The sequence below is a fragment of the Rhinopithecus bieti genome, unplaced genomic scaffold (assembly GCF_001698545.2).
Source record: "Rhinopithecus bieti isolate Rb0 unplaced genomic scaffold, ASM169854v2 scaffold_23283, whole genome shotgun sequence".
Classification (NCBI taxonomy): Eukaryota; Metazoa; Chordata; class Mammalia; order Primates; family Cercopithecidae; genus Rhinopithecus; species Rhinopithecus bieti.
Genome location: NW_016810852.1, coordinates 719,083 through 734,102, shown reverse-complemented (window position 1 = coordinate 734,102; position 15,020 = coordinate 719,083). Strand labels below are relative to the sequence as shown.

The following is a 15,020-nucleotide window of genomic DNA, read 5'->3' as shown; positions in this document are numbered from 1 at the left end:
ACATAACAAAATGAAAGCAGAAATAAAGATGTTCTTTGAAACCAATGAAAACAAAGATACAACATGCCAGAATCTCTGGGACACATTTAAAGCAGTGTGTAGAGGGAAATTTATAGCACTAAATGCCCACAAGAGAAAGCTGGAAAGATCTAAAATTGACACCCTAACATCACAGTTACAAGAACTTGAGAAGCAAGAGCAAACACATTCAAAAGCTAGCAGAAGGCAAGAAATAGCTAAGATCAGAGCAGAACTGAAGGAGATAGAGACACAAAAAACCCTCCAAAAAATCAGTGAATCCAGGAGCTGGTTTTTTGAAAAGATCAACAAAATTGATAGACCGCTAGCAAGACTAATAAGAAAAGAAGAATCAAATAGACGCAATAAAAAATGATAAAGGGAATATCACCACCAACCCCATAGAAATACAAACTACCATCAGAGAATACTATAAACAGAATTGGAAAAAACTACTTTAAAGTTCATATGGAACCAAAAAAGAGCCCGCATTGCCAAGACAATCCTAAGCAAAAAGAACAAAGCTGGAGGCATCATGCTACCTGACTTCAAACTATACTACAAGGCTACAGTAACCAAAACAGCATGGTACTGGTACCAAAACAGAGATACAGACCAATGGAACAGAACAGAGCCCTCAGCAATAATACCACACATCCACAACCATCTGATCTTTGACAAACCTGGCAAAAACAAGAAATGGGGAAAGGATTCCCTATTTAATAAATGGTGCTGGGAAAACTGGCTAGCCATATGTAGAAAGCTGAAACTGGATCACTTCCTTACACCTCATACAAAAATTAATTCAAGATAGATTAAAGACTTAAGTGTTAGACCTAAAACCATAAAAACTCTGTAAGAAAACCTAGGAAATACCATTCAGGACATAGGCATGGGCAAGGACTTCATGACTAAAACACCAAAAGCAAAGGCAGCAAAAGCCAAAACAGACAAATGGGATCTAATTAAACTAAGGAGCTTCTGCACAGCAAAAGAAACTACCATCAGACTGAACAAGCAACCTACAGAATGAGAGAAAATTTTTGCAATCTACCCATCTGACAAAGGGCTAATATCCAGAATCTACAAAGAACTTAAACAAATTTACAAGAAAAAAACAAACAACCCCATCAAAAAGTGGGCAAAGGATATGAACAAACACTTCTCAAAAGACATTTATGCAGCCAACAGACACATGAAAAAATGCTCATCATCACTGGTCATCAGAGAAACACAAATCAAAACCACAATGAGATACCATCTCATGCCAGTTAGAATGGCGATCATTAAAAAGTCAGGAAACAACAGATGCTGGAGAGGATGTGGAGAAATAGGAACGCTTTTACACTGTTGGTGAGAGTGTAAATTAGTTCAGCCATTGTGGAAGACATGGAAGACAGTGTGGCGATTCCTCAAGGATCTAGAACTAGAAATACCATTTGACCCAGCAATCCCTTTATTGGGTATATATCCAAAGGATTACAAATCATGCTACTATAAAGACACCTGCACATGTATGTTTGTTGAGGCACTATTCACAATAACAAAGACTTGGAACAAACCCAAATGTCCATCAGTGATAGACTGGATTAAGAAAATGTGGCACATATACACCATGGAATACTATGCAGCCATAAAAAAGGATGCGTTCATGTCCTTTGCAAGGACATGGATGAAGCTGGAAACCATCATTCTCAGCAAACTATCACAAAGACATAAAACCAAATACCACATGTTCTCACTCATAGGTGGGAATTGAACAATGAGAACACTTGGACACAGGGCAGGGAACATCACACACCGGGTCCTGTCAGAGTGTGGGGGTCTGGGGGATGGATAGCATTAGGAGAAATACCTAATGTAAATGAAGAGTTGACGGGTGCAGCACACCAACATGGCACATGTATACCTATGTATCAAACCTGCACGTTGTGTACATGTACCCTGGAACTTTAATTTAAAAAAGTCATAATTTGCATTTTTCTAATTACTAATAATGTTGAACATCATCTCATATGCTATTTGTCTTCCATGGATCAAGCAAGCTTTTAGTATATACTATACCAAATGTGTTTTTTGAAACTTAAAGTCACACAGATTTGCTCTATGTTCTTCTGTTAGAAGTTTAAAGGTTTTGTTTTCTATGTTTAGATATATGATCTATTTTGAGTTAATTTTTTCATAAAATATGAGGTATCATGGTGTACTTTTGTACATATTATATCCAATTAATGCAGCAGCAGTATTTGAAATTACTATTTTTTCTTCAGTCATTATTTGAAAATGACTATCCTCCCCAGACACTCTTCTCCATTGACTCACCTTTGCACCTTTACCAAAAGTCAATTGACTGTATTTTTTAGTCTATTTCTGGACTCTGTTCTGTTTCATTGTTCTATAAGCCTATTCTTACATCAATACCACACTTTCTTAATCATGATAGCTAGTAAGTCTTGAAATCGAGTAGTCTTAATCCTTCAATTTTGTTCTTCCTTTTTACAGTTGTTTTGTCTATTCTAATTCCTTTGCCTTTCCATATGTATTTTATATTTAGCTTCTCAATATCAATAAAACTCTCTTATGGTCCAAAAACATAGTTTTATGATTTCTGTCCTTTTAAATTTTGTAAGGTTTGTTTTATATCCCAGAATATGCTCAATTTTGGTGAATCTTCCATATGCATTGAGAAGAATGTGCATTCCGCTGTTGCTCAGCAATCATTCTACAAGTGTTAATTAGGTAGATTTGGTTGGCGGTGGTGTTCAGGTCATCTATACCCTTGCTGATTTTCTGCCTGCTTATTCTGTTAGTGACTCAGAGAGGAGTGTTGAACTCTCCAACTATGATTGTGGATTTACGTAATTCTCCTTTCCATTCTATCAGTTTATGCATTTATTTTTTAAAATACTTTTATTTTAGAATAGTTTTAGATTCATAGAAAAGTTATAACAATATACCAAGGGTTCCCATATACTCCACATTCTGTTTCTTTTATTAACATGTTATATTAGTATAATACACTGGTCACCACTAATGTACCAATATCAATCCATTGTTATTAACTAAAGTCCATGCTTTATCTGAGTTTTCTTAGTTTTTACCTAACATCCTTTTCTTTTTCTGTCCCAAGATTTCATCTATAACAAAACATTACATTCAGTTGTCATGTCTTCTTAGGCTCTACTAGACTGTGACAGTTTCTCAGACTGTCCTTGTTTTTCATGACCTTGATCATTTTGAAAAGTACTAGTCAAGTAGTTTGTATAATATCCTTCAATTTGGATTTGTCTGCTGTTTTTCTCATAATTACACTGGAATTATAGATTCTTACAAAGAAGACAAGACAGCTAAAGTATCATTTTCATCCCCTCATATCCAAAATACATGCTGTCAACATGACTTTTCACTGATGGTGTTCAGCTTGACCACATGGTTGAAGTAGCATTTGTCTTAACTGTACAGTTACTACTGCCCTTTCCATACTGTATTCTTTGAAGGGAAGTTACTATGCACAGCCATACTTAAGGGGTGGAAATTTATGTTCCACCTCCTAAAAGCATGGACATCCCAGTAGTGATGAGCATAATTTGTATCCAGATTTTCTTTTCTTTTCTTTTTTTTTTTTTTTTTTTTTTTTTTTGAGATGGAGTCTTGCTCCATCACCCAGGCTGAAGTGCAGGGGCGGTGCGATCTCTGCTCACTGCAAGCTCCACCTCCCGCATTCATGCCATTCTCCTGCCTCAGCCTCCCGAGTAGCTGGGACTACAGGCACCCGCCACCACGCTCAGCTAATTTTTTGTATTTTTAGTAGAGACGGGGTGTCACCGTGTTAGCCAGGATGGTCTCGATCTCCTGACCTTGTGATCCACCCGCCTCAGCCTCCCAAAGTGCTGGGATTACAGATGTGAACCACCTTGCCTGGCCCAGATTTTCATTTTTAATACTATAAGGAATAATAATACTATATTATTATTATTATTATTATACTATAATATTATACTATATTATTATTATACTATAATAATATTGTTACTATAATAATACTATAAGGAAAGCTTGTAGAAATGACTGAGTATATGGATGAGTCAGGAAATATGCAAGATGAGCCTGGAGCATCTTGAAGTGCTGGGAAGAAAGAAAGGGCTCAAAAAACAAAATGATGAGAGAATATCAAAAGGGCAAGGAAGTCTTAATGGCCAAAGCCATAATAATTTGAGGGAAAAAAAATGTAGTATTGTATTATAACCCATTATAAAATAAATATCCATGAATTCATTCTGATATAAATGAATGTTTGAATGAATGAGTGAATAACTTTATGATGATACTGCCACCTCAAGATAGTGGTGCTTCATTTATTTTGATGTTGTGTTGTTGTATGTGTGCACATTTAGTATAGTTACTTCTTTTTGAGGAATTGACCCTTTCATCATTTATAAATTGTCTCTCTTTATCTCTGATAAGATTCCTTGTTCTAACATTTACATTGTCCGAAATTAATATAGCTAGTTCAGCTTTCTTTTGGTGTTTGTGTGACATGGCTTTCTGCATTTTTTACTTTAATTTGTCTGTGTTTTTATATTTAGAATATATTTTTTTGGATAGCATAGAATTGATTCCTATTTTTTTATCCAGTCTGACATTCTTAGTCCCTTAACAGGTGTGTGTAGTCCATTCACATTTAAAGTCATTATTTATATAGTTGGATTAAATCACCATCTTGCTAGCTGTTTTATTTATTCTATTTGTTCTTTGTTTCTTTTTTTCTCTTTTTGCACCTTTTAATTTAATTGCATATTTTATTATTCCATTTTATCTTCTCACTGAAATTATCATTCATACCACTTTTCAATAATTTTAGACACAATTTTTTATAAAATTGTTTAAAATTGTTATCCTAAGCTTAAAATATAGATTTATAATTAACCCAAATCAAAAATTTTACTATTTCACATGTACTGTAAAGACCTTATAATAGTACACACCCAATTAATTCCTCCATACATTCTTTGTGCTGATGATGTTATGTCTATATTTACGTATACTATAAATATAACTTATTTTACTATTTTGCTCCAGACAGTTATCTTTTAGAGCAATAAAAATAAGAAAGAAAATGAATTTCACTTTACCAGTATTCCATTTCCAATGTTCTTCATTGCTTTGTGCGGATCTAAGTTTCTGACTCATAACGTGCTCATTCTGCCTAAAGAATATCCTTTAATATTTCTTAATCGAGTATGTATGCTAACAATTAATTTCCTCGGTTTTTATTTTGAGGAAGTCTTTATCCTTTAGTTTTGAATGATATTTTCACTGTGTATATAATTCTGAGTCAACAGTTTTTGTTTCTGCTTTTCCTTCAGTAATTTGGAGGTATTCTTTTCTTGCTTGCATGATTTTGGACAAGCAGTCTGCTGTAGTTTTAAACTTTCGTTGTTCTATAGATGATGTGTCTTTTTTTTTTTTTGGTCTGGCTACCTTCAAGATTTTCTCTTCATCTTGATTCTCATCAGTTAGGAATAGAATATGCCTAGGTGTGCATGTGTTATTGTTTACTGTTCAAATTTATTTTGCTTGATGTTCTCTGAGTTTCTTGGATCTGTGATTTGGTGTTTGTTTTTAATTTTGAAAAATTTTGCAACTGTTACTTTTCAAACATTTCTTCTGCTCTGTTTTCTCTCTCTCTTCTCCTTCTGTGATTTCTGTGATGTGTACTTTAGGCTGTTTGATATTGTCCCACAGGTCTTGGATGATCTGTTTTGTTTTTATTTTTTCTTTTCTCTCTTTTTTCTGTGTGTCAGTTTCTGGAATTTATACTTATTTATCTTCAAGTTTATTAATTCCTTGGCTATGTTAAACCCTTTACAGGCATTTTTTAATCTCATCTCTTTTTTTATTTCTAGCGTTTTTGTTCGATTTATAATTGTACTTTCCATCTCTCTGTTGACATTTCCCAACTGATTTTGCTTGTTATCTAACTTTTCCTTTAGAACCTTTAACGTATCATAGTTATTTTAAATTATCTACTTCCAACATATGTGTCATTTCTGGATCTGATTATTGTTTTGTCTCTTAGATGTGTGGTTTTTCTTGCCTTTTCACATGCATCTTAATTTTTTGTTCAAAGTCAGGTATCTTATACAGTACAGTAAATACCAAAGCAAATAATATTTATGCTTGGAAATGAGCATGCCTCTTCTTCTACTTGGATTTTTGTGTGACATGTTGCATTAAATCTAATTACCAATTGGGCTAGGTTTAAGGGTTGATGTTGCTATGGTTACCCTCAGGCACCACCGGCTTCAAATTTTTCTAGTGATACCTTGAATATAGGGTTGGGCTGGTTTACCAAAGGCTATTTTCTCAATTTCTATTTTCCCCTGACCTTGGGTCTTCCCTTTGTTTGTGCTCACTGAGAATCTGTCACTCGCCGCTTTCCACTCTGTATCCCATTGCTATTTTTACTCAATATTTGTTAACCTGGTGGCGGAGGTGAGAAGGAACATTCCCTCATGTTCTCATTAAATCTTTATCTTACGAGGCACTCTAGCTCTTGTTCTCAGAATTCCTATCGCAGGTGCTCCTCGCCCTTTTCCAACTGTAGTGCTGAGCCTAACATTTATTTCTGTCCCTCCCCCAAGGGTAAATTTTTTTTTCCATGTTCTACTTCTCCAGTTATAGGAAGATATCATCAATGAGTTACCACTAATGCCTTAAGGTAGCACAGTTTGTTGCTCTTTTCCCTACACATCAAGGGTTTTTTTCCGCAAGGGAGCTAAGGCAGATGAATTTGGTGGAGCTACTATAATGGCCACTGTTTCCCTCCCCAAGCCAGCATCATAAGAAAAGCTTTCTCAGGAGTCCTTTCAGTCTTCACTGTCAATCTCCATTGTATTTGTAGGCTCAGAGACTTTCCATTCTCATTCTACCCCACAGTTAATATTTAGCGCTCTATTTTTGCAATTTAGCTGAATCTTCTTAATAGTTTGTATGTCATCCCAAGGAATCTGCCCCAGGTAGGAAATGTTTCAGTTGTTGTTTCTCCTTGTGGAGAAACCTGTGAGTATCAGTCTCTCTCCAAATTTTGAGTTGGTTCTGCACTGCATACTTTTTTTTTTTTTCTTTTTTTTTAATTATACTTTAAGTTCTAGGGTACATGTGCATAAGGTGCAGGTTGGTTACACATGTACACTAATAGGCTCAATTAGAGCCATTAATTTGCAGTCGTCCAGATTTTGCTTTGTGGAAAGAGGGTAAGTGGTGCTCTTTCCAGCTCTCTACATGCATACATTGAAACCAGAACCTTTGGGTTATATTTTTAAGATAAAAAGCATCATGTCTCTGAGAGTGTTTGCTTTTCAGCTTCCGGTTATCATTGACTTGAGAAACCCGACTTTGAAGGCAAGACATTGGGCAGCTATTGAACAAACAGTTGATGCCACTCTAGTGGATGCTGAAATTCCATTAACCTTGGAGAGGCTCTCCGAGTTGCATGTTTTTGACTTTGGTCAAGAAATCCAGGACATATCTGGACAGGCTTCTGGAGAAGCTGCCTTAGAAGCAATTCTTAAAAAGGTAAATCTGGAATATATATTTATCTATATATAATTAGGGAATGTGAAAGTTTTCAGATTCAACATTTGGTGAGCTGGATGGATTTTTCAACGTTGCAGCTTTCACTCTCTCATTATCAGTCATCCCTCTGTTGTTTCCTTACAACAGGTATTACTGTTTTCACCTCTAAAAATCTCCTCCTTCTGCTTATCCTATAGCACATAGGAACTTGATGGCTATAAGGTTTGAAATGTGCATGCTTATATAAGAAACCATATCCCAAGAAAGATCTTTTAAACCCAAATAAATTATCTCCAAAACTACCAGAGAAATCTGTTAAATGCTTCAAAAGACATTAAGGTTTTCCCAGTTATGATACTATCTCCTTACACTAAAAATATATACACACCTACTAACCCTCTGCATAAAAAGAATTTTTTTTCTGTCAAAGCATATGTGTGAATGTCAATCAAATAAAATTAAGCAAATTAGTGTCATTTATCCAAGAAGAAGATTTTAAGAATTTTAAAGGGCAGGCCGGGAATGGTGGTTCACGCCTGTAATCCCAGCACTTTGGGAGGCCAAGGTGGGCGGATCACGAGGTCAGGCGATCAAGACCATCCTGGCTAACACAGTGAAACCTCGTCTCTACTAAAAATAAAAAATTTAAAAATTTAAAAAATTAGCCAGGTGTGGTGGCGGGCGCCTGTAGTCCCAGCTACTCAGGAGGCTGAGGCAGAAGAATGGTGTGAACCCAGGAGGCGGAGTTTGCAGTGAGCCGAGATCGCGCCACTGCACTCCAGCCTGGGCAACAGAGCGATACTCCTTCTCAAAAAAAATAAAAAGAATTTTAAAGGGCAATAAGGAGGAAAATGGGATAATTATAGAGTTTTTACTTATTTCATTTCACATGCTTTATTGAGTATCTAAGCACACTGAATTCAGATATCCTAAGACTTGAATTATTTCTAAGGTGGAGGACTCTTGGAAAAGAAATGAATTTGTCATTCTGCCTCACCGTGACTCCAAAGATGTGTTTATACTGGGCGGCACAGATGACATACAGGTGGGTGACTAGGTTATTGAAAGCTTATGGTAAAGATCCCAGTCATACCTAGTCTTAAATTTTCTGTGAGAGATTATGATGAGGGAATAAAATATGAGAGTCACTTAATAAGAAAAATCTAATTGGGAAAGCAAAATGAATGCAAATAATTAACATGAATGCTTGTACATGAAATATTTAACAAAGCATTAAAAATTGCATATATATGTAAGAGTTGCAACCTGTAGTTGGTAACTATTGAGGAACTTACAAAAACAAGGAAACCAGTTACAGCTGAAGTGATCAGAGCATTCTTGCTAGACCAGTCATAATAAGCTGGATCTTAAATGTTAGATGGGATTTAATAGACATAGAAAAAAAATAAAGGGCACTTCAAACCCAGTAAATAAGGCAAAGAAACCTGAATGAGTATTTCATGTTTATAGCACACTAAAAGGCTAAGTTCACTTGAACTTATTGGAATTAGGAGACAATGGCCATACTCTGTCAACCACAGAAGAAAATAAATCTAACTCATGTGTTTGGAATAGTCTTTATCATTTAAAATCTGAAGGCACATTTATTTAGCAAAGGGAGCTGGGTCACACAGCCCAACTTAAAAGGCAAAGCCCTGGCCTAATAGGGTATATCCAGGCTGGAATTAGAGATAAAATAGCTTTTCCAGGTGTAGGTTGGAAGAGCGAGACCAGACATCACTCTGCACAGGGGATGGGAGAGCAGACTCAAATAGGTCAGTAAGTTTAGGCTAAATGTGGTGAGGGTTCTACTCTCAAAAGGCTTATTACTGAAATGGACCATTAAATCTTTCGGATTAACAGACACATTTTTTTAAAATTCACATGCTTCGTGAGAGATGCTGTTGTATAAAGGGGAGTAGAAGGGGAGGGAGGTGGAGGAGAAACTGTGTATAACCATTCAGAGCTTGATATGAATGAGTTCAATTCTCTCTTCTTTGAGATAATTGACAGAAAGTGATAATTCATTGGACAGAAGACAGCTAATTTTGCCAGTATATGATATTTTGAGAAACAAAGGCAAGCCCGGGTGATCAAATTGTGTTAAGAAGGTAAAAGTTACCTAATAGTGAGCAGAGAGAGGAGAAGAGTGTCAACTCAAACAAAAACTCCTGCCGTTATTAATTACAGGAGCAGCAGAAATTTGGCAATCAGAAGTCCTAGCTGACCTTTGAAAGAACATCATGGTGCCACAAGGATGTGAATAATGAGGGGAAATTGATGAGTAGGAAACAGTAGGAGGGACTAAGCTATTAATTCAAAGAGTTGGCCTTTAAGTAGACACTTGGGATTATGTATCTGAAATATTACTGAAAGCGCAAATACTTGGTGCTGCATGTGTTTTCTTCCCCTTCCTTTAAAGGTCCTTCTTGATGATAGCACCATCAATGTTGCAACCCTTGCCTCATCACGTTACGTTGGTCCACTGAAAACTCGAGTGGATAAATGGCAAAAACAACTTGCTTTATTTAATCAAACACTGGTGAGTAAGAATAATTTCGATTCATACACTCAGAGTATTGGAGAGTCACAAGAACCTTAGGAATTATTTGTTTCATTATTTAAATACTATATGGTTTTAAAACGTAAGTGTTAATTGTGGACATGTTATTGTGTTTAGAATGTAAGGGAAATGCACAGGTATTGAGCTCTTCTTTACGTAATTATACAGCTTAATGCTTTTACCATCACCCTTGCATAGGTATACTTCAATGATATTGTAGATTTGGTTCCAAACCACCATGATAACCCAAACGTTGCAATAAAGAAATTTTGCCACTTGAATTTTTTTGTTTCAAAGAACATATAAAAGTTATGTTGAATTGGGAATACATGGACACAAAGATAGAAACAATAGACACTGGAGACTACTAAAGAGGGGAGAGAGGAAGGGTGCAAGGGTGGAAAAACTACCTATTGGATACTATGCTCACTCTCTGACTGACAAGATCATTCATACCTCAAACCTCAGCATTACGCAGCATACCCATTTAACAAACCTGCACGTGTAACCCCTGAATCTAAAATATAAGTTGAAATTATTTTTTGAAAAGTTATGTTTAAACTGTACTGTAGTCCATTAAGTGTGCAATACTATATTGCTAAAAAATGCTAATGATTATCTGAGCCTTCAGTGACTCATCATCTTTTGGCTGGTGGAAGATCTTCCCTCAGTGTTGATGGGTGGCTGCTGAAGGTTGGGGGTGCTGTGGCAATTTCCTAAAATAAGACAACAATGAAGTTTGCCACATTCATCGACTCTTCCTTCTATTAAAAAAAAAAAAATCTTTGTAGCATGTAATATTTTATAGCATTTTACCTATGACAGAACTTCTTTCAAAATTGGAGTCAATGTTCTCAAGCCCTACTTCTGCTTTATCAGCTATATTTATGTAATATCCTAAATCCTTTGTTGTCATTTCAACAATGTTTATAGCGTTTTCACCAGGAGTAGATTCCATCTCAAGAAACCACTTTCTTTGCTCATCCATAAGAAGCGAGTCCTCATCTGTTCAAGTTTTATCATGAGATTGCAGCAATTCAGTCACATCTTCAGGCTCCACTTCTAATTCTAGTTCTCCTGCTATTTCCACCACATCTGCTGTTGTTTCCTCCTCTGAAGTCTTGAATCCCTCAAAGTCACCTATGAGGGTTGGGATCAACTTCTTCCAAACTCCTATTAGTGTTGATATTTTGACCTCCTCCCATGAATGACAAATATTTTCAATGGCATCTAGAATGATGAGTCCTTTCCAGAGGGTTTTTTAATTCACTTTTCCCAGATCCATCAGAGTAATTACTATCTGTGGCAGATATAGCCTTACAAAATGTATTTCTTAAATAATAAGACTTTCAAGTTGAAGGTACTCCTTAATCCATGGGCTGCAGAATGGACGTTGTGTTAGCAGGCGTGAAAACAATGTAAATCTCCTTGTACATCTCCATAAGAGCTCTTGGGTTACCAGGTCCGTTGTCAATGAACAGTAATATTTTGAAAGAAGCCTTTTCTTCTGAGCAGTAGGTCTCAACAGTAGGCTTAAAATATTCAGTAAATCATGCTGTAAACAGATGTGTAAACACAGGCTTTGTTGTTTCATTTTTAGAGCATGGGCAGAGTAGATTTGGCATTATTCTTAAAGGCCTTGAGATTTTTTGAATGGTAAATGAGCATTGGTTTTAACTCAAAGTCACCAGCTGCATTTATCCCTAACATGAGTCAGCCTGTCCTTTGAATCTTTGAAGCCAGGCATTGACTTATCTTCATTAGCTATAAAAGTCCTACATGGCATCTTCTTCTAATAGAAGGCTATTTTGTCTTCATTGAAAATCTGTTGTTGAGAGTAACCACCTTCATCAATGATCTTAGCTAAATCCTCTGGATAACTTGCTGCAGCTTCATCAGCACTTGCTGCTTCACCTTGCACTTTTATGTTACAGCGATAGCTTCTTTCAATCTCATGAATCAACCTCTGCTACCTTCAAACTTTACTTCCACAGGTTTCTCACCTCTCTTAGCCTTTTTAAAATTGAAAAGAGTTAGAGTCTTGCCTCAGACTAGGCTTTAACTTAAGGGAATGTTATGGTTGGTTTGATCTTCTATTCAAACCACTCAAACTTTCTCCAAATCAGAAATAGGGTTTTGGCTTTTTATCATTTGTGTCTTCACTGAAGTTGCATTTTTAATTTTCTTCAAGAACTTTTCCTTTGCATTCACAGCTGTCTTAATTGTTTCGTGCAAGAGGCTAAGCTTTTGACCTATCTTGGCTTTTGACATGCCTTCTTAACTGAGTTTAATCATTTCTAACTTTTGATTTAAATTGAGAGACATGTGACTGTTCCTTTAACTTGGACACTTAAAGGCCATTGTAGTGTTATTCATTGGCCTAATTTCAATATTGTTGTGTCTCAGGGAATGACAGGGGGCACTAAGGAGAAGAAATGAGATAGGGGAACAGGGGAACAGCCAGTCAGTGGAGCAGACAGAACATAGATAATACTTATCAATTAAGTTTGCCATCTTATATAAGCATGGTTCATGGCACCCCAAAACAGTTATAATCATAACATCAAAGATCACTGATCACAGATCACCATAACAGATATAATAATAATAATGTTTAATAATAATATTTTTAATATTGCAAGAATTACCAAAATGTGACCCAGAGACAGAGTAAGCACATGTTGTTGGAAAAATGGCATGAATTAACTTTTGATGCAGGGTTGCCACAAAACTTCAATTTATAAAAACTGCAATATCTGCAAAGTGCAGTAAAGTGAAGCACGATAAAACAAAGCATGCCTGTATTATCATTTTGCTGTGAAACAAATACTACAAACTTAAGCAATACCTTTGTTGTCTCACAGTTTCTGTGGCTCAGGAGTTCAGGCATGGTTTAACTGAGGCCTCTTGCTCAGGGTCTAACAAGCTTACAGTTAAGATGTCAGCCAGACTGGATTCTCATCAGAAGTTTAACCAAGGAATGATCCACTTCCAAGCTCACTCAGTTGTTGGCAGAATTAATTTTCTGGGAATTCTTGGGCTAAGGGCTTCAATCTCTTGCTGGCTCTCAGCTGGAGGGCATCCTCAGCTCCTAGATGTTGCCCACATTTTTGTCTTTATGTGACCATGACCATTGGCTGCATCAATCTAGCAAGGAAGAAAAAGATCCTAGCAAGATGACTATTACAATCTTATATAACATAAACATAATTATGTACATTCTGTTACCTTTGCCACATCCCATATGCCTGGGAACAAGTCACAGATGGCACCCACACTCAAGGGGAGAGGATTACACAGGGATGTAAATGCCACATCTTGGGGGCCACCTTATGAGTCTTGCTACAACGACTTTATATTTACTGGAAGAATGCTCATTGTTGCTTGAAGTCTCCTTGGAATCTCTCCTTGTGGTACACATACCCTTTTGATTTTTTTCCACCTTTGATTGTCCCATAGCAAAACAAAGAACCCACTTACACTAATCTCACTTTGTTCCCATCCAATCTCTTTCTTAGACTTCAGATATTTAGCTTGACTTAATTATGTTTAGGTTTCTAGACATTCTAATATGAGAAGTTGTCTATGAAATAATAAAGGCAGTAAGAGGGAAAAGATAACTTGCGCCAACTTTGTTTCAAAGAGAACTTTCTCAGAAATTCATCTTCTTCAACCAACCACATTGTCTGAGTCCTGTCCAGCCTCCTGGACTGATGGCTGAGCCCTGTGAAGGGAGGGACTACAGATCAAAGTCAAAGGGGACGTTTTCATAGAGGGTCCCTGAAAGAAACCTAAGCTGACTAGTGAAGACCCCCCAGAGAATGAATTGCTTGGAAAGTGTGAGACCTAAGACAAACCAGGAAGTGGTTGTGACATTTGGGCTTACTCCCAAACCTAGAGTGAGAAGTGAGGAACTCTTTCATGGATTTTGGGCGCACACATGCCGTAATAGCAGGAGGCACAGAGGAAAGGTGAGATCTATGGACATTTAATTTCCGACCCTGTATTTCTGATTTCTTTTATTAACAGTGATTTGTCTAAAAGCAGAGGGAATGCATGATTTTCGTCTTCCAGTCTTCTATATATACCACATATGCTGTCATGAGCAGGGTTTTTTTTTTTAATTTTCATTTTTAAAGAAAGATGAAGGAAGAATTAACACATGATTGAGATAAAAGAAAAAAACAAACGTTTTTTCATGAAAATCTTGTTTATGTTTGAAAATGGTCACCAAACTTTCCTTTTCCCTTCAAATCTCCTTGCGTAAGCATCATGCTGCCCCCTGAATCTCTCCTGTGGGTAATTTTAATCATGTTTCTCTGGATCCATTCTGGTAACTACATGGAAGACCCATTAGAACTCTGCTCAGTAGACAGTGGGATGAAATCAGACTAAGGTGAATCTTGGACCTTGTAAGGAATTCAATTTCAAACAACCTGTGAGGAGTATAACACGACCCTCAAGGAAAAAGATACAGTGATTCCCTGTGTCATGATTTTACTGTAACTATATGTTTTAATTGGGGAATTAAAATTTGACAATATCCATATTTTCTCCTAGGAAGAGTGGCTGACCTGCCAAAGAAACTGGCTCTACCTAGAAAGTATTTTCAGTGCTCCAGATATTCAGAGGCAATTGCCTGCAGAGGCCAAGATGTTCCTTCAGGTGGACAAGTCATGGAAAGAAATCATGAGAAAGGTGAATCGGCTGCCTAATGCTCTTCGAGCCGCTACTCAGCCAGGTATGAAACAAAATTCCAAACAAGCAAAAAGACTACAATCACCTAAAATGTTTCTCTGGGAACCTAATAACACATGGTCCATTCAACCTTTGATTCTAGTCAGCATGGATAACTAGGAAT

At 36.6% G+C, this 15,020-nt stretch overlaps 1 protein-coding gene across 1 annotated transcript in view; it reads left to right on the top strand.

Moving 5' to 3' along the window:
• DNAH6 (dynein axonemal heavy chain 6) overlaps positions 1-15,020 on the top strand; it is a 327,840-nt gene that overhangs the window by 97,769 nt on the left and 215,051 nt on the right. The window contains exons 20-23 of the mRNA XM_017892976.1: positions 7,384-7,596; positions 8,549-8,641; positions 10,019-10,138; positions 14,720-14,900. Coding sequence (XP_017748465.1) covers positions 7,384-7,596; positions 8,549-8,641; positions 10,019-10,138; positions 14,720-14,900 — 607 coding nt within the window. The remainder of the gene's footprint in view (positions 1-7,383; positions 7,597-8,548; positions 8,642-10,018; positions 10,139-14,719; positions 14,901-15,020) is intronic.